A 27,855-nucleotide genomic window follows, 5' to 3' on the forward strand; every position below is an offset into this window, starting at 1 on the left:
AAGAACGGCTAACAATCGGTATGAAACACGTCAGACAGCATTTGACCCAATGCGAGGTTGTATTGAAGAAATAGATCGTTATAACGACCATAGAATTTGCGAAATTCTGACTTCAATCGTGACTGTTGAAATCCCTGTACCATCTACTTGTTTGTCAGTAGCTTACCTCGATTTAAAAACTGACTATACCCAGAACAAGCTCTTGCATATCGAATCAGTTGAGATATATAAACACCACATGCAGGTGATAATGAAATATTGCTACATAAATGTGGGAAGTTGATGATGGAGAAGCTGAAATCATCCCGTTTGTCACACAGTTGAGTTGTCAGTTTGCCGTTAATGTCTACTTTCAATAAAATATCTAAGTATGAAGCAGAAGTGGACGACTCTGTGGTGTCTTTTATTTCGAGCTCACAGAGATATATCAAATCGTTGAATGCCCAGTTCCATATGAACTGTTCAACTGCTCCATTTGAACATATACTTATAAAATGCAGGGTTCCATTGAACCACAAGTTCCATATGAACATCTTTCTAATATATGCAAACCCAATTCCATTTGAACTGGCAGACCAATTCCATATGTGAATTGGTTAAATTATCATACGCTCTATAAGTAATCTCCATTCAGCATTATAAGACCAATTCCATATGAACTGGTTATTACAAAAAATTACTGATTTAATGTAGTATTATCCATCCAGTAATGAGCCATCTGTGAAGTATAACATTGTGTTATCTATCATATAATTTTTTTTAAAGCTCATCATTCTCAAAAACCCATCATGTCATACTTAACTTAATTGTGTCGTATAGCTGTCAGGATGGCCCCTCTAATGTTCCGAAAATATGTTGGCATGCCAAACTGCCAATTGAAGTGTACCCCGTCTACATACTTATTATCCATAGATTTCTTCACCCCTTTGATTTTCCAGTATGTTATGGCACTGTTTGGCGCGCGAGACAATTCTGCCTTTAGTAACTTGTTTGCCTCTCTCACGTTATCATTGTATTGCGAAGGTTGTACCACACGAGTTACTTCCCTTGGCAACAGTTGACACACAAACACTTGTTTGAAGTTATATCGCACTTTCCACACCTGTACCATCGCAATGAGTTTAAAAATAACTTCATGGGGCGTAATATCTAGGGAGTCCATATCATTCTCCCCAATCTGAATTATCAAGCATTTGGGCGACGTTCCTAGTGTTGATGAATGAATTCAATTTCTTCACATCCCTTGAATTTGTAATGTTTCCTCCGCTTATCCCATACAATTTACATTATTCAAGTTAAAGTTTTTGAGCTCAGGTTTGCTCTGCATAGAGGATTGTAAACGTTTCACGTGGGAACTTCCAATGACTACAACATCCATGCCGATCTCCTCGGTAATATCGAATCAATGTTTACCTATATCAGGCCCAGGTTAACTCTGGTTAGCATGCGATGACACTCAAACAGGTACACTCAAATATATGCAACACAAATTGACTTACATGTGCTTTGGCTATAGGTCCTAATGATCTTCAGAAATGAAATTTTGTTTACTCTGGACTTGTCCAGCCATTAATTTAAGAAATTTCTAGAATGCGCCAATATGCGTCCTCTATATGCAAAGTTGCGTAACTCAACAATCAAAATTACCTCCCCTTGCGCTATACATGAACAGCACAAGAGAGATAACTCTAATAAGATATACAAGCCTACAGATTGCCAAAAATTAGTTTATTTCATAAACTCTATTATATTATTGTTGTATATATATGGGTAGTTGACGATGGAGAAGCTGAAGCAATCCCGTTTGTCATGAAGTTGAGTTCGTAGGTTGCCTTTTACATCTATGTTGAATAGAATATCTAACTATGAAGCAGATATAGATGACTCTGTGGCGTCTTTTAATTTCAAGTGTATATATCAAATCGACATATAAATGAAAATGAATATTGCTGATAGATAAAACGTCGTTGATATGCATCAAAATGTGGAGTAGATGTTAATCAATATCTAAATTTTCTTTATTGTACAGAAATGTAGATATGGCACTGCTCCATCTGGTTGATACTACCTTTGCACACTGATTTTGACTACGGATTACTCCATTTTCCTGATCGATATGTACATGTAGGGCTCACTGCAAGTATGACCGGTCGACAGGGGATGCTTACTCTCCTAGGCACCTGATCCTACCTCTATTATGCCCAGGGGTCTATATTTGACCAATTCTCTATTTTGTATTCCTTATGGAAGTTATGAAATTGATAAATGTTCGTTATATCCACCTTTTTATTATAAACATGAGGATATTATACACATTGCTAATATAATACAATGAGTTTTGTAGTATATGTAGAAGACCTCTTAAGTTGTAAGAAATTGTGTTCGAATCTTTTGTATATTAATTATACAGTAAGCTATGTTCATTTCCGTTCAATGAGAAATCCACGTTTAATAATAAAAATAAATAGAAAAATTCAAATGTGTTCATACTTGTACATGTACCACGAAGCCTGATTCAGGAAGGGACAATACTTTGGATCTAATTGGGGAAATGTTATAGTTCACGTGTAGGATATTTTTTGTACTTTTTAAAAAATCTATAATTGTGTTTGTTGAGAAGTGTATTTCCTTTCCCTGGGATCATTCCCATACTAAATTTCTAAAACCCTTCCGCAATATAAGCATCGGAATCATTTATCACCATACACATGAAGTGTTAAGGATAAAAATAAAATGATAAACCAAGTGCATGTCAAAGTGTCAACACATCCAACAACAAACTATTCAATAGTTTCCTTTTGACATTTTAAAACGTTAACTCTAAGGTATACTGATGTTCAAATCACACAACATTGTATAACATTAAATAAAGAAATATTGCTGGGCTTTGTGCCTTAAGATATTAAAGATGAACTTTCTAGACTGCATCGCTTATATATTTTTTGTGATTTTCCTATACCATGACGTTTATGATTAATATTTTTTTTAACATATTTCATAATCTAAATTGTGTAATAGATATATTGTGTTTGGTATGTAATGATTTCCTCAGATATGTTTGCATACACAAATTATCCATGAGATGCTGATTTAAAATGATCTCGTTCCATTCTCCAAAGATGTTTCCTTGTTTACAACAGAATATATATGTTGATATTTGGACAGAAATTCCTATGATAAACAATTTAATCATGAATTAGTCGTTTCCTTAGTTATATTTAAAATCTAGCTGTTAATGTGATAACATTTCCTTATAACAAGACTGATAATTATCATTATCAGTAGAATTAACTGGGTCCAATATTTAAAAAAAAGTTAGTTTTATTGTTGATTCTAATGAACGACGCCTCAGTTCACAATGTATTAGTAAGTTGTTAAACTCGTATATTTGACCCGTATGGGTAGTAACATACTACAGACGTGTCGATCTCATAATTCCCATAAAGAATACAAAATTAAGAGTAGGACAAACACGGACCCCTAGACACACCAGAGGTGAGAGCAGGTGACTATCAGGAGACAAATACTGGAAAGTGTTCCATGTTCAATGCATATTGAAAGCTTTTCTACATTGTTCAGCAGCATGTCTGTGTTTTCACAAATTGACTGTTGAAACCTAGTGACAAATATGTTGATACTTTTGAAAGCTACAGACAAACAAGTTGATATTGCAGGTGTTTCAACAGTCTCGTTTGAAGTCAGCACTTCGCAAATACTATTGTAGTTATGATAATCTTATTTGCAAATACAACCTGTCGTTCGGTCTAATGCTGTCTGACGTGTTTTATACCCATTGTTAGACCGTTCATTGCATACTAATTTTGACTACGGGTTACTCCGTTTACCTGATCAGGATATAAAGATCACGGCGGGTGTGACCGATCAGCAGGGGATGTTTTACTCCTCGGCACCTGATCCCATTTGTGGTATATCCAGGGGTTTGTGTTTATCCTACTCTTAACTGTGTATTATGTTATCATCTGCTGTAAACCGTCAAAAGGACTAAATCATTTGCTGTAAACCGTCAAAAGGACTAAATCATTTACTGTAAACCGTCAAAAGGACTCAATCATTTGCTATAAACCGTCAAAAGGACTAAACAATTTGCTGTAAACCGTCAAAAGGACTAAATCATTTACTGTAAACCGTCAAAAGGACTAAATCATTTACTGTAAACCGTCAAAAGGACTAAATCATTTGCTGTAAACCGTCAAAAGGACTAAATCATCTGCTGTAAACCGTCAAGAGGACTAAATCATCTGTTGATAACCTGTCGAGAAGACTACATCATTTGCTGTAAAACTTTAAATAAGTCTGTAATAAGGACTCTGGTGTAACTCGTCTGCTTTAGACCTTCAGAATAAGGACTAAATTGTCTGCTGTAAACCTTGAGTAGTCTTTGTAATAAGAACTGAATCGTTTGCTATGAATCTTAGGAGTCTCTCCGAGGGTACTAAATCGTATTTGTAAACCTTTCAGAGTCTCTGCAATATGGGCTGAATTAACAGCTTCTGCAAAATTACTAGCATAAGAACCAAACCTTCTGCATACATTAGTAAAAATACTAGGCAGAGTTTTTTCATGAATTGTACTCCAAAATCATTTACGTATAATGAAAGTAAAACATGGGGAAAGAGTTATTCGTTGCACTAAGCGGCTATACATTAGAAATATTCATTTAGGTAACATTCATATCTATACCGTTAACATTATCATACAATCATTTTATAACAAGTATACGCAAATAAAGATTTTTTTATTCCACAGTTTTGATTGATTGATTAACGACAAACTGACAACTCAACTGTATGACAAACGGGATGATTTCAGCTTCTCCATCGTCAACTTCCCATATTTGTGTAGCAATATTCCATTATCACCTGCATATGGTGTTTATATATCTCGACTGATTCGATATGCAAGAGCTTGTTCTGGGTATAGTCAGTTTTTAAATCGAGGTAAGCTACTGACAAACAAGTTGATGGTACAGGGATTTCAACAGTCTCGATTGAAGTCAGTATTTTCCAAATTCTATGGTCGTTATAACGATCTAGTTCGTCAATACAACCCCGCATTGGGTCAAATGCTGTCTGACGTGTTTCATACCGATTGTTAAGCCGTTCTTGGCACACTGATTTTGACTACGGATAACTCCATTTACCTGATCAGGATATAGGACTCACGGCGGGTGTGACCGGTCAACAGGGGATGCTTACTCCTCCTAGGCACCTGATCCCACCTCTGGTGTGTCCAGGGGTCCGTGTTTGTCCAACTATCTATTTTGTATTGCTTGTAGGAGTTATGAGATTGATCACTTTTCGTTATCTTCACCTTGCATTTAACCATCGAGTTTGTATCTCTGCTGGTGGACAGTCTGTCCCCGAGGATACTTGTCGCTCGATATATGTTCCTTCATGAATATACACAATAACGAAACAATACTGGCTGACACGTCGCCCAGTATAAAAAGGTGTCACTCTGTGGAGTCTATAAGGGACACAGTCTCTCACAGATCGGTTGGTGTCCCTCGGATTATCCTTCGAGATATCGAAGATTTGTCGTATGTACAATCGTCAAATTGTCAGCTTTGGTACAGAAACCAAAATTCTTATACCCAAATTAAAGACTGTTATGTTCCTTTAAGAGATATATTTGATAATTCCTTTTCAGACCCCATTTGTTCAACCTCAAAATGTTCAGCAAAAATGGCAAAACTTGTGATATACTGATCACTAAAAATTCATTTAGTAGTAATCTAACTGGACGTAGTTTTTGTACCAAAACGTTTGATAATCTGACTTGTAAATCGTCTAACGTTGTCTACGCCATTGAGTGTAATCTGTGTGGCTTAATTTATGTGGGAGAAACCAAGGGTTCACTTAATAAAATAATATCGGGGCACAGATTTCAAATTAATAATGGTGGTAACCAACTTCTTTACAAGCATTTTAATGCACCGGACCACTCCATCTTGTCCACGAGGGTAAGGATTTTAGAAAAAAAATACCATCACACAAACAATCTTACATTAAGCACCCCTTTTCGTAGACAAAGAGAAGATCACTGGATTAGGACCCTAGGCACTGCATTTCCATTTGGATGCAATGATAATATATATGATGTGGGAAATTTGACTAGTCCACAAGGAAATAACGTTAATGTGATGGGACTCTTTCCCAATACCCAAAGACGAAAACGCAGACATGGACATCGTTCGTATAAAAGATAAAGTATAAATGATGTCACGTTTGATTCAGTTTTGCCTCACGTCAACAGACAATTAGGTCCACATAATATTCGTACAAAACTTTACTCTATTCCATTGAGGGTTTTACACACGTTATTTGAAGAAGCTATGGCTAGTCTATACTTGGATTTTTCAACACCTGAATATAGACTGAACTCTATGATTATGGATGTTGCCTACCACAGGCTCTATAAACCAGCACGGACCATGGATGATATTCCTTCCAAATCATGCCGTCAGTTCCTTAAGCTCAAATTTACAAAGGAATAGATGCCGTCAACATAAGCAACATTCTTCGTCATAAAAAGGTTCAGTCGTGTATTCCAACTTATTTCAAGTTCAAGTCTACATCCTGTATTTCCTACAGCTATACTTCTACTATTGCATCCAAACTTTTTAATTATAAACAAACTTTGCAGTGCTTAGATATAGACCATCTTATACGTAATCCACCAACATGTTCTTGTTCTTCATCTTCTTTCAATTATAGTCCAGCTGGACATGTCATTACTGGTGATGTTGATATAGTTGAAAATGAGGACCTCAAATCACTTATTCTTAAAGGTCATAAATACAGAGAACATCGGTCTTTTAATTGGCGACAGAACTTCATCTCTATTATGAGTTCTGTCAAAGATTATGCCAGACGATGGGCTAAATATGAAAAAGAAGAACTTGATACATTGTCAGAATGGGTTAAAAGCATAAGAGGGATATTAAAATCCCGCATTAGACACATGAAAACAAAAGTACGTACCATTTATCCTTCTGTGTTTAGTAAACCAGAAGTGATAAAAGAATAAGATAGGTTACATGAGGAATATGTTTTGCTTCCAGCTGACAAAGCTAGTAACAACATTGTCTTTGTTTGTAAGGTTCATTATTACAACTGTATTTTAAACGAACTTGGCATTAATTCCACTTTTGGTAATCATACTTATACTCCAACTGCCCTTTCAAAAGACGAAATTCTTCAAAACCATGCTTCAATTTTAGACACATTTAATATTCCAGTCAATGGGTCGAATGAATATGAGTTACTGTACCTATACTGGATTCCTAAACTACATAAAAACCCTTACAAACAAAGATACATTGCTGGATCCAGTAAGTGCTCTACCAAACCCCTATCTTTGCTCCTCACGAAAATGTCAACAGCTGTGAAGGAGAAACATCAAACTTACTGTGCAACTACATATGCCAGAAGTGGTGTTAATCAAATGTGGATTCTAAACAATTCTAAAGAACTTTTAGTAAACTTGAAATCACAGAATTTTTCCCAAATCAATAGCATTAAAACCTATGACTTTTCAACACTAAACACGACCATTCCTCACGATAAATTAAAGACTAGACTTTTTGACATCATAGACAGTTGCTTCGTCAACAAAAACGGAAAACGGAAATATTCATATCTAGTGATCAGTCATTCAAAAACTTGCTTTGTTAAACACCACTCTGATTCCCCGCACAAGTACTCTGAAGTTGAAATAAAAAAAATATGCTAGAGTTCCTCATTGACAATATCTTCGTGGTCTTTGGTGATCAGGTCTTCCAACAGTCTGTTGGAATTCCCATGGGCGTGGATTGTGCTCCTTTGTTAGCTGACCTGTTTTTATATTCATATGAAGCAGAATTTATTCAAAAACTTCTAAATGAGAAGAAAAAATCTCTCGCTGTGACCTTCAATTCGACTTTTAGATATATCGATGACGTTTTGTCTATTAACAATGATAGCTTTCATTCATATGTTGATTTGATATATCCCTGTGAGCTCGAAATAAAGGACACCACAGAGTCGTTCACTTCTGCTTCATACTTAGATATTTTATTGAAAGTAGACATTAACGGCAAACTAACAACTCAACTGTATGACAAACGGGATGATTTCAGCTTCTCCATCATCAACTTCCCACATTTATGTAGCAATATTCCATTATCACCTGCATATGGTGTTTATATATCTCAACTGATTCGATATGCAAGAGCTTGTTCTGGGTATAGTCAGTTTTTAAATCGATGTAAGCTACTGACAAACAAGTTGATGGTACAGGGATTTCAACAGTCTCGATTGAAGTCAGCATTTTGCAAATTCTATGGTCGTTATAACGATCTAGTTCGTCAATACAACCCCGCATTGGGTCAAATGCTGTCTGACGTGTTTCATACCGATTGTTAAGCCGTTCTTGGCACACTGATTTTGACTGTGGATAACTCCGTATACCTGATCAAGATATGGGGCTCACGGCGGGTGTGACCGGTCAACAGGGGATGCTTACTCCTCCTAGGCACCTGATCCCACCTCTGGTGTGTCCAGGGGTCCGTGTTTACCCAACTATCTATTTTGTATTGCTTGTAGGAGTTATGAGATTAATCACTTTTCGTTATCTTCACCTTGCATATTGTTTAACGTCCCACTCGAAAATTTGTCACTAATATAGGCCTTTGAGGAGGGAGGGATCTTTATTGTGCCACGCCTGCTGTGACACGGGGCCTCAATTTTTGAGTCAAATCCTCTTTTGAAGTCTACAAAACAGCATAACTTATTTTTCTACATAGTCTTCTGTAGTTGTAAAACTATCAATAATCCCACGGAGCCCGATCTGGGAATTAGAATGCAAAAGCTTACATCCTGATTCTGTAACCAAGTTACCTATTATGAATGTACAATTGGTAGCTTCATGTATATCTGTCCGTTGTTGTCTGCCATTCGTAGCGCGTTAACATTTGAACAAAACAAATTTCTTCTCTTAAGGTACTTAGCTACTTTTCATTGTTTGATATGTAAAATCTTGGGGGTAAATGTCATGATCACTTTAAACCTTGAGCCAGAAGGATAGGGTGAAAACCTTAGAAAAAATAAATATTTGAAAAATGTAAGAATAAAGATGTATCCATAGGAAAAACTATCGCTTTAGAAGGAAATGTAATTCAAGAATTGTTCAGTGCATTATGACAATTGCCAGCATATGGTGTTTATATCTCTCAATTGATTCGATAAGAAAGAGCTTGTTCCGCGTATGATGATTTTTTAAATCGAGGCAGGCTATTGACTAACAAGTTGATGGTCCACGGGTTTCAACAGTCTCCTTTAAATTCCGTACTTCGCAAAGTCTATGGTCGTTATAACAGTATAGCTTGCCAATAAAACGTACATGTATCATTGGGTCAAAAATGCTGTCTGACGTATTTCATACCGATTGTTAGAACGTTCCTGGCACACTGATTTTGACTACGAATAACTCCGTTTACCTGATCAGGATATAGGGCTCACAGCAGGTGCGACCGGTCGACAGGGTATGCTTACTCCTCCTAGGCACCTGATCCCACCTCTGGTATGTCCTGGGGTCCGTGTTTGCCCAACTCTTAATTTTGTACTCTTTGTGGGAGTTATGAGATTGATCAACCCTGTAATATTTGTCAGTAGTCTGTCTTGATTTAAACATTGATCATACTCAGAACATGATCTCGCGTATCGATTGATTGACATAAACACCATCCAAAAATGGTAGATGAGTATGGGAAGTTAAGAGTGGAGTAGCTGAATTCATCCTGTTTGCCACAAGGTTGAGTTTGTTAGTTTGCCAGTAACGGGTATGTTCAATAAAATATCCAAATGGAAAACTTTGGTGTTTTATTTCGAGTTCACTGTGATACATGTATATTGAATCAACATACTTAAAAAAAAGAACAAGATCATAGAAAATTCCCTTGCACCTGTCAGTACAACAGGTGTTTAGTAAACTTCGTCTGATATGCGTAATTTTACATTTAATAGTGCGCATTAATCATCTTCATATCTGAGATTTTCTGCAGTTGAAGCCATTTCCCCATCGAATTATACGTGCTTATATGGTGTCTGGTTACTTGTGTTTTCGCTGCCGTTTTAATTGTCTTCCTTTTTTCTATACCATTTCCGACCGAATTGTGGTGGTGTCCTCGCTTTACAAATCTACCTGTGTCCTTTATACTTGATAGTCGTGTGAAACCGATTTCTTAAAGCCATGCTTCTGATGAATTCCAGGGTCCGTGGCTAACAGTTTGGCTTGTGTTCATTTTGCTGCATCATTAGTTTTAGAACACCTGTCACGGTGGCTCTGGAAGGTGGTAAGTTTAGAAGCTCGTACCTACCGCGTGGAACCTTAAACGAGTTCTAGACCCACGTGTGCCATGGGCGTATCCAATCTAAGACATAAGAATTAGTAGTGATTACTCCATCTCCTCAAACTGTCACCAATTAAAAATGTGAGACCTGGGTTTTTGGATATGTCCAGCCTCATGTGACAGCCGGCGTAAGTACTGATACGGCATCGAGTATGGTATTTTACCAATAAGTGGTGACATCTGAAAAAATAATTAAACAAATTTGAGGTATAGTGCATTTGCTGACGATACGGCCGACTCAGAAATGTAAATGGAAAACACCGGTTTCCTATAATAGACTGGCGTGTTATATTTAAATATAAGGCCAACGTTTTTGATGTTTCGTTAACCAAGATAAATAACTGCCGTAGTTTAGCATTACTGATATTTATATGAGTCGTTCTTTACTTAATAAACCATTTCCCTGTTTGGAATGATGAACAGTACAATATTTTCATAGACCTGTGCATTCATATTACACAACAACCCTTTTACATATGGCATTACTTAACTCACTGTTCTGACATGACTGCAGCGCCTTTAATAGATGTCATCAGTTCATTTGCCTTTGGTTGATAATTCGAGTGTTTATCTTTGCCTAAATATCATATGACAGTTGCTACATGAGTTTTTTTTTTTTTTTGAGAAGTCAAACTGTATAACAGTTCTTTTCCTCCCTTGACTTATTTTTACTTATTACATGCTGTGCATTTGTGTCCCTTTTCTTGTAGTATTTATTTAGCTTTTCGTCAGCCACATTACGGTTTGAAATTCATGTGCACACAGGAACATGTTAGTGTAAACAAGCGGAACTACAATGATATCGGAATAAATTCCCTTTCTTTAAGTCGTAACTTGCAAATATTAGAAGTTATGATAAAAATGACTAATATTTGTTATAATATATGTATCACATTTAACCCCCCCCCCTCCTCAAGAAAACGACCCAAAAAATGAAAAGCAAAAAAAAAAAAAAAAAATAAAAAAAAAAAATATAGATTGGAAAAATATTGGACTTGAACTCGGGGAATATATGGTTTAAGTGTACGATTACCGAGCACCTAAACCACTAGGCCACCCAGGCTTGTAAGTTTAAAGGTTTAACTTTTGACAGGCTGCTAAATCTCAAGAGAACGATTTTTTCATATTTTAACCATTTTCAACAAGAGGGCCACCTTAAACCAAATTTCCTCAAACGGACTTATATACAGTCATAAGCAGGTAAAACAACTTCAGTGTTTTATTTCTGGTTTAAGGTGGCCTTTTGCAACAGTTTGCAATTTTTTATGCCCATTACGTTACATCTACTATATACTCTATATAACCACGGTGATGTTTATGCTTGTCAAATAAATATACTATCAACATATCGATATCTTTATTAAGTAATTTGGGTAAACACAAGTATAAACTGACATTGTATAGCTGAATATTTGTAAAAAATGATATTCAAGAAAAAGGTATTTATGTAGGCGAAATTGCATACCAAGTGCGCTATACCTCTTTCACGAGCATTTTACATCATCTGCTGTTGGAAAAGTCAATGTAGACCGATGTATGTTATTTATTAAGGTTGTGATTCACCGATTTATGACTATAATGAAATATGTTTGCAAAATTACAAAGCTGTGTGGATAATATTTGTACGAGTTTGTGAAAAGTTTTGTTTACACAAATAAAGGGATGTTGCTAAAACACTGAACGGACAATATTGCAAGCAATAATGTTATGAGGACAGCATTTTGTAAAATTAAAGGTTTAATATGAACAAAGGAAGCATAAATTACAGGGAGAATGGGAAGTCATCCACAGAATCCACTATTTCATGTACTTCATACTAATGCATATGTATTTTAAAATTATTAAAACTTATTATAAAAAGATATTAAACGAGCACCTGTGAGTACAACCCCGTTTTCCCCGGCTTTGTCATTTTCTGACACCCCTCCCTTGATTATGAAAGCATGTTGTTTCATAAATAAAAAAATGAAATAAATATACTTAAAAAGATTTGAAATATAATTTAACTCCTTTCAAATTTTATTACTCTATTATGACTGCCACCTTAAGAAACAAAATTATGAGCCTATCCAGTGAAAAAGAGGTTTTCACCTCCCCGAAAACAACATTGAAACAGAAAACAAATCAACATCTCTCCCTAAACATAGCTATTTTGAATCGAACTTGCTTTTAATCGAACTAGATATATTCAAGTTAATTGAATTTTATTTTAGTTCTACAACTATCCCGTGGGTATCGGGGTTAGAGTAGGTCCTCATTACCCCTTGTTTGTCATAAGAGGCGACTAAATGGGTCGTTCCTTCGGATGAGACCGCAAAAACCGAGGTCCCGTGTCACAGCAGGTGTAGCACGATAAAGATCCCCCCTGCTCAATGGCCATAAGCGCCGAGCATAGGCCTAAATTTTGCAGCCCTTCATCGGCAGTGGTGACGTCTCCATATGAGTGAAATATTCTCGAGAGGGACGTTAAACAATATTCAATCAATCAATAGTTCTCTAACTGGTATGATATATATTAACATCGTTCAACGAGACGCTCGGCTGTCTCCGCACATTTCTGATCGTCGGAGACTTATGGAGACAGTCGAGCGTCTGGTTGAACGAGACATATATGTATGCATTATATCAAATTTTAAAGCGAAAGAATCCGGTGTGTATAAAAAGGTTGCCTTATTTGGGATTAATTTATGTAAAGTGAAAGTTTGTACATGTACTGATATCCTGTGGATTAGTGTTGAACGCGAAGAAGTACAGCGGGGAAAAATATTGAAACAGAACCAATGAAAACTAAGATTAAGTTTATGACCCTAGTAAAAGGAATTGAAATATATGAAATAGCTAAAAGGCTAACAGAGAATTTGTGTTTCAATGGAATTGAAAGGTCATCTCATTATTTATATAAATAATAAGAAACAAGTATATCTAGTTTAAAAAAATAAACTCCCATATGTCCTCGCCTACATAGGATTGGAGTGCTGCGATCACTAAGTCTCTGAATTATCGTCGTTTTATACATTCCACACTCCCTGTTGTAAGAACATTCAAGGTATCACACCGTTAATTATTTTCACTATATATTTCTATAGAGGGGGGGAAATCATTAAAAATCAATTTGCAGAATTGATGCCGAATAGCGCAGTCGGAAATGTTCTATGTTACCTGTCTTGTCTACCGAAACCGGAAAAACAATACCCTACACGGCATTTTCGTAAAAAAAAAATTACCCGCAAACAAGACTACCCTCAAATACACATGTTTTTCACATGTGTGTAAACAGCCAGAATGCACCTCAGGAAGTAGCCTCAGCTACCAACAGCAAATAGTTCCTTTGTATACGCTTGGTTATTTCTACAAATTGCACAAAATTTCCTAATCAGGGATACAAAAATTAAGAGGAAAGAAGAAGAGGAAATGAGAAAAATCGCGCAAGAAAAAATTCTTTTAAATATGTGGAACTACAATTGATTAAGTTCATTTTGATTGGAAAATTACCGGTGTGATACCTTAATACATTGTATTATGTGTAAATACATGTGCGTTAAAGACGTTTTACAACGAGAAGGGGAGAGTGCATAAAACCCCCTGTTAGTTCTTCCCATTCTCTTCCCACATGTAACATGTACAACCGTTTTACTGTAGCCTTATCAGTACCGATGGTAAACAAATTCCTAAACTTTTGATTTTAATCAAAACAAAGCATATTTTCTCGATTTTTGTGTTATCATGCTACATTAATCATTCTAATTCTTAAATTACGTTCCATTTTGCGTTCTGCATTTTAGCAACACCCCCAATAAAGCTCTGTATTCTATTTTATCGAATAAGATTTCTAATAGTTCTGATACAGAATCTTCAGATACAGGGAAAGCAAGACAGTATATCGGATAGAAGTATGATGGACTTTTGGCAAAGTACATTGCTCAGATAGAATGAAAGTGCTAATGACTAACCGGAAGTCCTGTGTAAAACATGTGAGTAAATATAAATACGTCGCAGTACGTGTTAGTCGTTAGATGTTTAGCATACCCTTGAGTTACAGTAAATGAAACATATTGTGTACAAAGGAATATTTACTACCATCAAGAAATGTGAAAGTGTGTAATTGTGGAAATGGAGATAATTCAATTAATTCTAATACTGCAGTTATTCCTCGTCACAGTTATAAAAGGTTTGTTTACTCTTTCGTAACAAAAGGAAATTATTTTTCAATCAATGATAAGGAAAACAAATCCGAACATTATTCATTTCTCTTTTACATAATTTTTTGCATTAAGGACAATGCTTTGGAAATGGCACCTGTGTCTGTCATTGTGTAGACTGCAGTGAAAAGTGTACGACTTGTTTGCCTGGTTGGGGTGGATCCAAAGACTACAATTGTCAAAGGCGTAAGACAAGAATTCAATTGATTTATCAGCAAACAAAAACGATAAGTATGTTTAGAAGTTGATATCAGCATTGTAATATTATATTTCAGGGAACGTGTTATATCGGGCAGCAGCAGGAGATGATAAAGACGATAAAAATAAATTACTAGATGAAGATTTTTCAACTTCTTTGGAGAATAAGGACTATAAGCCATTTTTGAGAGTCCAACTAAATAAGTCAATAACAATAGACAAACTAGACATCACCCTTCTTCTCGGTAATATAATATACAAACTTCTTGGTATTTGTGATATTTCTGAAAGATGTTACAGTATCATTACAAAATACTTTACGAAATATTGTATATTTTAGAGCGGGGTATAAATTATACAGTTTACATCAAAGAGATGGCGTATGTTAGGACCATGGATGTGATATGCAACAAGTTGGACCAGAGCGACAACACCGGGAAGAGAACTGTGTCATTAACTTGTTATAAGCCGCTTTCTGGAAAATATCTTGAAATCGTTTCTACAGAGAAAACACGTGTACAAATATTTGAAATTCGATATTTTGGTAAGTTTTAACTTCTTTTTTAGCTCTCCTGAGTCAAATGCTAATTCAATAGTGCGATTTTATTCTTCGCCGTGTCTGATCGTTGTCGTCTATTGTGATGTTTTGGGTATCTTTAACTTTTTCAAAATTCCATGGCTAATTTTCTGCAAATGCCATGTGTAGCATCTATCGATGTAGGAAATACAAAATACACACTAGTTAGTGAATTACATGTAAACTTTCGGTTAATTTTACCTCCGAACATCTTTCACATAAACTTAGTCCATAATGATAAAGACATTGTAGGTCTTTGCCAAAATTGTCAAACATTTGACTGTTGGGTTAGGGATAGGGCTATATGCCTCATCATATACAACAGGGGATGCTTACTCCTTCTAGGCACCTGGTCCCACCTCTGGTGTGTCCAGGGGTCCGTGTTTGCCCAACTATCTATTTTGTATTGCTTGTAGGACTTATGAGATTGATCACTGTTCGTTATCTTCACCTTGCATACTGTAGGTAAATGGAAATCTTAAAATATCCTAACCGGAACATACATCCTCTGTAAACACATTTGAGTGGAAATTGATCTCACTTTTTTGTGTGTTCGTTATCTCATTTTCGTTTTTAGGAATTCACTTTGTAATAGAAAGTTATTAAATTGCAACATTTGGTTAATAACCTTGCTTCCTCTTACCGTGATAATTTACCTTTGTTTAAGGTAATATTCAGAGGACCCCTGATTTTCACTTTTAATTCCGAGAATCGAATCCCGGTGTCGTGTCATACCTCAGACGTTCAATATAGGATATGTCACCCGACAGATGTTGATTATCGTGTCATACCTCATACGTTTAATATAGGGGGGATATCACCCGACAGATGTTAATTATCGTGTCATACCTCAGACGTTCAATATAGGGGATGTCACCCGAAAGATATTGATTATCGTGTTATACCTCAGACGTTCAATATAAGGGGTTGTCACCCTACAAATGTTAATATGACTAGACAGTGTTTTACTACTCTGAACCACGGTTATTTGGAGAAGACACTGATCAATCTCACGTTGATATATATTTGTTCAGGCAATAAATTTGTAATTTGCAAAGCTACACCAGATAAAATAAAAGTCGGTCTTGATCTCAAAGACTTTAAAAACTGATTATCAGAGGTTACAGAACCTAAATACACTGTACATGTTCTGATATGTCTACTTTTTAAGCTACACTCCAACACATAAATGTGCTGCAATGAAAACATTACTAATGGTTGAGAGTAAAAGAGTGGTTTTTTATCATTGCCATATACATACAGTTTGTGCTTGCTATTTCGGTGTTTTCTAAAGTTATATAGAGAAGCAGAAAATAAAGTTTTCTCTTCTAGTCACATAATTTTCTGGTTTATCAAACATACTTTCAAATTTCTCTTCTAGTCACATAATTTTCTGGTTTATCAAACATACTTTCAAATTTACTAATGAAGTATTTAAAGAAAGTCTTATTATCAAAAGAAGACTGATACCTTAGGATGAGATGTACGAATTTTTTCTTTATACGTAAGATTAAGCTTATACACTTACATATGTTTTGCAGCATCTATTGTATTGAATTGAACAACTGTAAATAGAAACATCGCGACACAGAAACCAAGTAAAAGCCTTCGTTTTATCCGTTTTACATATTTAAGTTCCAACACCATTTTCGTACAAAATATTGATGTAACAAATTATTACTATAATTTACAGCAATTTTGTATCATTCTGTACGATTTATTGTCATTTATGTACTAACACACTCATGATTGTACAAAGATAGATATTTATCTACCTGCATTTATAGATTGATCATGTTCAGTTTTAATTTTCCTTTCCTTTCATCAGAATGCACCAACGGAACTTTCGGTGAAAATTGCAGCAGCGTTTGTCCGTCCGACTGTGGAATTGACTGTAATATTAATGCAGTGGATTGTGTTTGTCAAAAGGGTTTCTTCGGTAAAATTTGCAACCAGACATGCTCTGAATCGTGCGATGAAAGTGGGTGCAATTTTCTCACAAGCGAATGCTTAAGTTGCAAAAATGGATATTTTGGACCTCTGTGTGAGAAAAACTGCTCATTTGGTTGTCAGGGATCTTGTGGTAGGGTATCTGGAAACTGTGCATGCAAACCAGGCTTCTTCACATCAAACTGTTCTAAACAATGTTCATTTAATTGTAATAGGAAGGTATGTAAACAAAGTGAGGGAAAATGTTTGGTTTGCAAAGATGGCTATTACGGTGATTTCTGTGAACATACATGCATTGGAAACTGCGAACAAGGATGTGAAAGATCTACAGGTATCTGCGATGCATGCACAAAAGGTTTTTACAGTCATTTCTGTAATACTTCATGTTCTGAAAATTGCATGGGAGACACCTGCTCTGGAGACGGTTCCTGTTATCAGTGTAAACCAGGACTCAAAGGGGGACAATGCTATGAAAACTGTCCAGAACATTGTACGCAATGCATGCAATATGACTACGAATGTTCTCATTGTGAAAATAAGTGGTTCGGCCTACAATGTGCAGAGAAGTGCCCTGCTGGATGTGGAGGAAATGGTTCGTGTGAAATCAAATTGGCTAAATGTCATGTTTGTGCAGTAGGATATTTTGGCAGTCAGTGTGATCAGAAATGCAGTCCATATTGCGATTTAAATGCGGCATGTGACACTGGGGTCTGTGAACGTTGTATTCCTGGTAGATATGGCAGTGACTGTGAAAGTCAATGTAGCCAGAACTGTTTAAACTTTACATGCCTAAGTAATCAAACATGCAGTCACGGATGTAGCGATGGTTGGTTTGGGAATATATGTAATCAGGAATGTAATGCAGCTATCTCAAATTGTGCACAATGCTCCTTTATGGACAGTGATACTCCAGTATGTCACAAATGTGCAGGTTCACGGTTTCTTAAAGGATCGCGATGCGTGAAGTGTCCAGAAAACTGTTCCTCTTGTGAATCTGAAAAACACTGCACAGTGTGTAGTAATGATGTTAGCTATGGTAACACATGTAACATTCCGTGCAGTGGTGATTGTATAAACAAGACGTGTGACATGACTGGGAATTGTCTACATGGCTGTAACAACAGTAAATACGGTATTGAATGTGATAAGGACTGCGCAGAAGGATGCAGGCTATGCTATGGTGTTTTAAATTGCACTACATGCCAGGCAGGCTGGACAAATTTGAATGCAAACTGTACCGTTGGGGAAGACTGTATAAGAAATTCAGCACTGTGTGGAATAGTGGATGGACTTGGTATGTTTTTTATTTTTTATTTTCCTTCCCTTTCCTTAAAACCTGTATGATCAAGCGATTTTCGCTGATCAACTTAGTCTGACATTTGTCTGATCGGCCAATACTTATCACATATTGGTTCTCGCAAGAACCACTCGGTCAATTTCGCCAACGTTTAGTGCTAATCATCATTAGGAAAAGTGGATTCAAGTTTGGTCGAATGAATGACAATATGCCCTTCAACGTGGAAATAATTCAGAATAATGACAACAGGATGGGTCTTTATGAAAGCCTCTTTCTTCATGAAAATTCGTGGATGTTTAATTTCTTTTTTTTAAATCTTCTTCTCCGGAAATGAATTCTACAAGGGATTAATATGTCATAGTAATACATGTAATTCAATTTTGTTCACATCATGACCTCAATGTCAAATATTAGATTGGAATAGATCGGAAAATTCTTATAAAATATTTTATTCTAAAATCCAATTGAACCAAAACCATAAAAAAAACCCAGGTAAGATTGGAGGTATTCAACACAGGGAACTTAAGGTAACGAATGAACTCGGTAGGATAAATGAGATCATAATGAGCTGATACGTTATGACAGTTGCTCCGCCTTGATCAACCCATATTTGAATACACATACACAAACTCTATTTTAGGATCATATAAAAATATAAGCCGTTTTACGATAATTTCCGCACATGCGCACTCGACACGTCGAGTGACAACGGCATCTGTTTACATTTACGTTAGTTACATTAAGATGGCGACCCGCGGAAATTTGAAGAAGTTGAGAGTTTGAGCACTCAAAGAGTTGGCAAAAGATTTGTCAATAAATACAGAGAAGAAAGAAAAAGACGAACTTATACGTGAAATTTTCGATGCACTAGTGCCCGTCTCTTCCCTCACTCCAGTCGTTTTTCGTTCACAAAACGAAACTATATTTCCTGAAGCAAAGGAAAATATTCCTCCCTTTAATTCGGTCGCTTGCCAAAAATCACTACCCAGGGGTCTCAAAATATCGTTTTCTACTATTTACGAGTTCATGATTTCAAGGAGAACAGAATCCGGCAACATTATAAACAATTTTAAAGGGATTGGCAGAGCTGTGAAACACTATGATGCTTGTGATGTGAGAGAAGTGTCCAGTGCACAGGTATACCATATTTGCAATCACTTTATATATTTTGACTTTATTAAGCATTATATATTTTGAAAATGCAATACAGCATACTCACTTCAGTTTAAGACTAATGATCGTGAAAGGGTTTATATTGCCTTTATTCTACGCTTGAAATAAGTTAAATTTCACTGATTTGACAACACATGACAAGGCATTATGATGAGAAATACCCCGGTGAAGTTTGTCGTATGGTTGGAATCAGTGTCTTAAAAGCGCTTACTACGCACACAGCAAAGACGACGTGAAGATGTCAGCTCTACAACTTTGAAATCGGAAAAATCAAGGTCAGTTCTTGTAATTGAAATACTGATGTTTGAATACCTGAAACCAAAGTTGTCAACAATGAAAGTAAACAACATTTACTGTGTTTTATACATTGACTCAATACTTTAGAGGTAGTATATACATAGTTTGATGTTCTTTGTTTACATACTGCACACGCCACACGTAGCATTAAGTGAACACTCGCAAGATATATACTAGAGAACTGATGTTCAAATGGTACCAGTTTTTTTTATTCATATAAACATGATTTACAGGCGGGTATCTAGGCAGTAAATTCCACTGGCACCTGAAGAATGGACACTACTTACCCCCCTCTTTCTTTTGATATTTTTTGGCGATACTTTCTCTGAAATAAGTAGATTTCCTGTCTATCTCATCCTTCTTTCAATTTAAGCAATCGTTTCACGCTTTTTGTAAGCTTCTACCGGTATGATTTAATTTATTTATCGATTCACTAAACATGTTGGCATACAATCATGTTACACAATATGACATATGTATAGTGATCATAGACTAAATACTAACAGTTCATATGCATATATGTAAAAACGTGTATATATATTTTGCATGTACATATGACGTCAAAATGGGTCCACATCATATTCGTACAAAACTTTACTCTTTTCCATTAAGGGTTTTACACACGTTATTTGAAGAAGCTATGGCTAGTCTATACTTGGATTTTTCAACACCTGAATATAGACTGAACTCTATGATTATGGATGTTGCCTACCACAGGCTCTATAAACCAGCACGGACCATGGATGATATTCCTTCCAAATCATGCCGTCAGTTCCTTAAGCTCAAATTTACAAAGGAATAGATGCCGTCAACATAAGCAACATTCTTCGTCATAAAAAGGTTCAGTCGTGTATTCCAAATTATTTCAAGTTCAAGTCTACACTCTGTATTTCCTACAGCTATACTTCTACTATTGCATCCAAACTTTTTAATTATAAACAATCTTTGCAGTGCTTAGATATAGACCCTCTTATACGTAATCCACCAACATGTTCTTGTTCTTCATCTTCTTTCAACTACAGTCCAGTTGGACATGCCATTACTGGTGAGGTTGATATAGTTAAAAATAAGGACCTCAAATCACTTAAAGGTCCTAAATACAGAGAACCTCGGTCTTTTAATTGGCGACAGAACTTCATCTCTATTATGAGTTCTGTCAAAGATTATGCCAGACGATGGGCTAAATATGAAAAAGAAGAACTTGATACATTGTCAGAATGGGTTAAAAGCATAAGAGGGATATTAAAATCCCGCATTAGACACATGAAAACAAAAGTATGTACCATATATCCTTCTGTGTTTAGTAAACCAGAAGTGATAAAAGAATAAGATAGGTTACATGAGGAATATGTTTTGGTTCCAGCTGACAAAGCTAGTAACAACATTGTCTTTGTTTGTAAGGCTCATTATTACAACTGTATTTTAAACGAACTTGGCATTAATTCCACTTTTGGTAATCATACTTATACTCCAACTGCCCTTTCAAAAGACGAAATTCTTCAAAACCATGCTTCAGTTTTAGACACATTTAATATTCCATCCAATGGGTCGAATGAATATGAGTTACTGTACCTATACTGGATTCCTAAACTACATAAAAACCCTTACAAACAAAGATACATTGCTGGATCCAGTAAGTGCTCTACCAAGCCCCTATCTTTCCTCCTCACGAAAATGTTAACAGCTGTGAAGGAGAAACTTCAAACTTACTGTGCAACTACATATGTCAGAAGTGGTGTTAATCAAATGTGGATTCTAAACAATTCTAAAGAACTTTTAGTAAACTTGAAATCACAGAATTTTTCCCAAATCAATAGCATTAAAACCTATGACTTTTCAACACTATACACGACCATTCCTCACGATAAATTAAAGACTAGACTTTTTGACATCATAGACAGTTGCTTCGTCAACAAAAACGGAAAACGGAAATATTCATATCTAGTGATCAGTCATTCAAAAACTTGCTTTGTTAAACACCACTCTGATTCCCCGCACAAGTACTCAGAAGTTGAAATAAAAAAATATGCTAGAGTTCCTCATTGACAATATCTTCGTGGTCTTTGGTGATCGGGTCTTCCAACAGTCTGTTGGAATTCCCATGGGCATGGATTGTGCTCCTTTGTTAGCTGACCTGTTTTTATATTCATATGAAGCAGAATTTATTCAAAAACTTCTAATTGAGAAGAAAAAATCCCTCGCTGTGACCTTCAATTCGACTTTTAGATATATCGATGACGTTTTGTCTATTAACAATGATAGCTTTCATTCATATGTCGATTTGATATATCCCTGTGAGCTCGAAATAAAGGACACCACAGAGTCGTCCACTTCTGCTTCATACTTAGATATTTTATTGAAAGTAGACATTAACGGCAAACTGACAACTCAACTGTATGACAAACGGGATGATTTCAGCTTCTCCATCGTCAACTTCCCACATTTATGTAGCAATATTCCATTATCACCTGCATATGGTGTTTATATATCTCAACTGATTCGATATGCAAGAGCTTGTTCTGGGTATAGTCAGTTTTTAAATCGAGGTAAGCTACTGACAAACAAGTTGATGGTACAGGGATTTCAACAGTATCGATTGAAGTCAGCATTTTGCAAATTCTATGGTCGTTATAACGATCTAGTTCGTCAATACAACCTCGCATTGGGTCAAATGCTGTCTGACGTGTTTCATACCGATTGTTAAGCCGTTCTTGGCACACTGATTTTGACTGCAGATAACTCCGTTTACCTGATCAGGATATGGGGCTCACGGCGAGTGTGACCGGTCAACAGGGGATGCTTACTCCTCCTATGCACGTGATCCTACCTCTGGTGTGTCCAGGGGTCCGTGTTTGTCCAACTATCTATTTTGTATTGCTTGTAGGAGTTGTGAGATTGATCACTGTTCGTTATCTTCGCCTTGTATATATATGCAATAGCCGTGTTTCGTGTTCCTCCGGAACACCCGGGAATTTTCGTATTTAGCCATGCTGTTCACGTGATTTGAACAAAATGTTCCACAGGGGTAGTTCCGGTTAATTTTGTTTACACTGGTAACAAAAATTGTCTTTTACAAAATATAGATTTTGCGGCACAAAGTGTCGCAAATCAGATAAAGGATAGCAAGCGATATATATTTACTTGGGAAGATGTCAAAGTTTACCGTTTCCCAAACCCGGGAAAAGCGTTCACGCAGAGGAAAGGATGGCGTCAATTGTGTAGAAAACCACGAGGAGCCGAAATTCAGTGCAATTATTACATTCCGTGAAAGCTGAATCAACAAAGAAACAATATTGTTCTAGCCAGTTTGCTTATATCAAATTTTAGGAAAACCAAGAGGTTTGTACTTACTCTTAAACATATGATACAGACTGTGCAACATCTTGTCAATCTTAAGAATAGGTATACCTGTACCCTCATCCACATCTGAGCAGTGTATGTATTTTACAACGGTGTTCATCCGACATTAAATAGACGATAAATGATCATATATTAGAGAATTTCAATTAGGAACTCATGGTTCAGGCTCATAAAAATTACGAAGCAATATCACAAGGGAGTGAGAAGGGGAGGGGGGTATATAATATCTGCCAATTTATAAATAAAATACGAGAACACCAGATAATCTATCCCTTAGTACGGATCTATACTAGAATTTGCATAATCATTTATCCAAGCTCCATGCCGATGGTTCATTCACTGTAAAATTTTGAATTATATCAAAGAACTTTTATTTATCTTTTCTCCAACTTTTAATACCAATCAAGCACAGGCAATTGCATCACTTGTGTTCGAATTTACTATTAAAGATTACTCTTTAATAGTAAATTCGAACACAAGTGATGCATATTGCCTGTGCAATCAAGGTACTTTGCATGAACATCAGAAATGTACATTTCCACTCAAACCACTTGTATAGAAGAATGGAACCAGCTGAACATGAGCCAGGTTATATATTATGTATTTGCTCTCCTACCCCTTTGATTCAGTACTGTGTAAGGAAATATGCTATTGAGTATATATTTAAAAAAAAAAAAGAATAACAAAGAACAACAATTTTCATTCATATTTTATTCAGCATATATATACACAGGTTGATAACATTGGCTGATCTGCATATAATGACTGTTAGTTATTGGCTGGTATGCAGTGAAAGGGAGCTAAAAAGGAGTAAAAAGTTAATTTCAGCCAGGTGAGAATTAATTTCTTCTTTTTTGTGTTATACATATCTAATTATTTTCTTTTGCTCCTTCAAATCTTGTGTATGGGAAAATTTTCAGTCTAATATGTTTGCAATGTTACAAGTAGTATGGTTGAAATAAACCAGTGTTACGCGGTTGAGTTAAGGCTTTTCCCCATAAAATTTTAATATCAGTGATTATCATAAATATACTTTACCGCACTGGCACATTGCACGACGTCACAATGAAAAATACGTCATGACGAAGGTCATGACGTACATATCTACAGTCCTTTTGTGGTTGGAAATGTCAAAATATTGTTTCGTTATTTACCACCGCTGTCAAACGGTAAAGTGCAATCGCGTAAAAGTTTCTGTCAAATGGGTTATATTTATTATCTTTGATATTGAAAATGTTTCAATTTCTTCTTTATATAGCATACATGCTAAAGTAATATCCATATTATATTGTGATCTTGATATCGCCCCTAATCTACACGTATAGTTACTTTCACAATGGACTCATTTGCATAAACAGGGTTTCCGTACATAAAAATTTCATCATTGGCACGACACCCCGAGGTTTTTAAGTGAAAGATGTTTGATTTATGTGACATGTGAACTTCAGTGCCAAAGGAAACTTAGGGGAGCAAGTTCTGGCTTCAACAGAAAATATGTTTTTCAGGCTAGATTCAACTTCGTATGAGCAAAAATCGCTGCATCTTGCATATTCACTGCAAAAATTAGACATGTTACAAGTCACAATAAACTTGCTCTCAGCACTTTTCAAATCAAGAAATTAATATGCTTTGAAGCTATATTAACTTCAACTTGCATTGATATCTGGATATCGTGCCAATTCAACGATTTATACATACACGATACGTTTTTATCTTGATATTTGATCACGTGATACAGAGTTGATGTAGAGACTGTCGGTCTGGTGAAAAATGTATAAGAGGTCAATATGCACTTAATTATATATACATATTGTTTTTGTATAAAAGGGTTGTGTTTACAGAATTTGTCACAAATTGATCTGTTTATTAATGCTTTTTTCCTGACATATTTCTATGGCCCTACTTAACACAACTGCGTAAGGAATGTCCAGTAATGGCATGACATCATGAGAGTTTGGCATACAGACATTCACATGATTAATGATGAAACTGAAGACCTCAAGTGAAAGGCATTGAAAATTATCCAGTTCCCATATACCTGAAAAAGAGGAGGGATGCCACAATATTGATAATAGATTTTTGTCAAATTGAGAAGCAAGGATGTATAAAAAAAAAAAATGCAGAAATTATAATTTATGTATTTGTTAAAAATACTGTTCACTGCACATACATGTATATTTTTTTTAACTTATCTAGAAATATATGAATAAATTCATATTAAAACTGAATGTATGAGTTTTCATGACTTTTATCAATAAAGCTTACCATATTTATTGTACATATATCTAATTTCCCTTATACATTGTAGTCATATGGGAGCTTGCTTGCATTCAGAGTTCTGACATCAATCTAAAAAATATGCATATTTCACCACAAGAGTCATTTGAGCACTTAACATGTATCATGTATAAACCTAGTTAAACAACTTCAAAATCTATCCAACATGTTTTAAACGAACACAAAAGGTTCTTCCTAATTTCCTTTTTTTTTTCTAGTTTCATTTTAGTTCATAAATATTAAAGTCAATTCACCTTTTTCAAACTTTTGATGCATATGATGGATTTTCGCTGTATTGCTATATCTATCAGGCCCAGCACAATCTCTATATTTAGCTATATAGTTTTATAAAGCTATTTCAAATAGCTTCATTAAGTTAGTTTCGATTAAATTTCTAAGTGCAATGGCACATAACAATATACATGTACTTTGAACTAACCACAACATATGCCATTTTAAGAATTTGCATGAAAAGATAATTTCTTTTGTATTGATAACTGTCCACTACCTTGTGTGTGTCGAAGCTTAGATAAGTATATGCTGACTTTACAATGTGGAATCTAATTGCCAATATATCATTCTATTGATCCTCATAGTCAACAGTGAAGATTGGTTAAATGTTGCTTAACAACTTAATAATCCTAAACATTTGACAATTTTGAATCAAAATTCTGCCTAAGGTATATAGTTTAATAAGCATTTATTGTTTACAGTGTGTTGTTTCGAGTACAAGGATGAAATATATTCACTTAGAAATAAAATTCTTTTGCTTAGAAATATATTTGATAGAAGATTTGAAATAGTTATATCAAGCAATTTCAATTAGTTTTATATAGCTATTTCAATTAGCTTTAAAAAGCTATATAGCTTGATTAAGCATATATACATGGCTAATTATACTAGAGATTGTGCTGGAGCAGTCTATGAGCACATAATTGAAATGATGTTGCTAAAAGGAATAATATTACCTTAATCATGATCAGATATATATTTTGTTCAGTGATATAAATATTAGTAGTAATCACAAATACCTACTGGATTGTGAAAAGTCAATAAAATGACTACAATAATCAATAGTCATACTAAAAATTCTTCCAATTACATGAGTATATCATTAAAAATCAAACTCCAAAGACTTAATTGTGACACAAGCATTAGTTGATAAATAATTATTTTCAAATTAGACAGCATATTGACTATACCGAAGTAGATAATTCTATCCTCATCCACATATGGCTATACCATTGCACTTAGAAACCCAGTCTAATTCAATCTAAACTAGCTTTAGATAATAAAGATATTTCAAATACCTATAATGTTACAGCTAATATATTAAATACTCTTCACTGTGTATTATCGTTATTTATGTTTTATATCAATAATTATATATGTTAGGCCTACATGTTTATGCCCATTTTGGCCCTGATTTGGTAATGTAAATTCTGTTTCACATAGGCCCTAGACTGTACTGGACTTAATGTCTGCTTTATGAAGCAGTGCAAATTGTGTTTTGTTTAAGCATATATAAAATGACGTCATAATTTTCATTTTACCTGTTTGACAGGTTTCACTGAGTCTAATACGTTCTTTTCCTTTCCCCCTCCGGTTACTAGACAGTTGGGCCGTGTGTGAGTTACACGACAACATCGTCTTCTTCTGTTCTTGACGAAGTCTTTCGTTGTATTTCGTAGATCAATAGTAGCTTATCAAACGCTCATCAACAAATATGTACCGCATACATCCCAAACTATTACATGCGTATTTCAATTTCATGATGATCGACAAAATTAAGGCTATCTGTACCCTACAAGGCCTAATACACGAAGTGCCGACTGTTGGTAAACAACGATAAACCGAAAGTAACCCTGTGGAACATTTTTGAAGCGGCGTGACTAAACACAGAATAAACACTGTGTTCCGGAGGAACTCGAAACACGGCTATTTAGTATTGTATTATATTAGTAGCCTATAATTTATTACAAAATGTGTGCTCTTTTTTTATACCGGAGTTGTAATATAGACTTTCCCCCCCGCATAGACCCCCCCCCCCTCCGGAAAAACGGGCCCGGGATAGATTTTCCCCCATAGGGTGAAAAAGCGTCCCAGCATATAATTT

General features: G+C 35.5%; 1 protein-coding gene and 1 long non-coding RNA gene across 2 annotated transcripts in view; one reads left to right on the forward strand and one right to left on the reverse strand.

Moving 5' to 3' along the window:
- Positions 1-14,394: 14,394 nt before the first annotated feature.
- The window catches only part of LOC125681508 (multiple epidermal growth factor-like domains protein 6), a 53,813-nt gene continuing 40,352 nt past the window's right edge, over positions 14,395-27,855 (forward strand). The window contains exons 1-5 of the mRNA XM_056156444.1: positions 14,395-14,579; positions 14,686-14,796; positions 14,886-15,053; positions 15,149-15,352; positions 17,214-18,629. Coding sequence (XP_056012419.1) covers positions 14,522-14,579; positions 14,686-14,796; positions 14,886-15,053; positions 15,149-15,352; positions 17,214-18,629 — 1,957 coding nt within the window. The 5' untranslated portion in view covers positions 14,395-14,521. The remainder of the gene's footprint in view (positions 14,580-14,685; positions 14,797-14,885; positions 15,054-15,148; positions 15,353-17,213; positions 18,630-27,855) is intronic.
- On the reverse strand, positions 24,159-27,633 carry LOC125681517 (uncharacterized). Its single transcript, XR_007372258.2, has 3 exons — positions 27,293-27,633; positions 25,728-25,811; positions 24,159-25,500 (listed from the first exon to the last, which is right to left on the reverse strand). It is a non-coding gene; the product is annotated as an uncharacterized LOC125681517 (long non-coding RNA).

The sequence above is a fragment of the Ostrea edulis genome, chromosome 2 (assembly GCF_947568905.1).
Source record: "Ostrea edulis chromosome 2, xbOstEdul1.1, whole genome shotgun sequence".
Classification (NCBI taxonomy): Eukaryota; Metazoa; Mollusca; class Bivalvia; order Ostreida; family Ostreidae; genus Ostrea; species Ostrea edulis.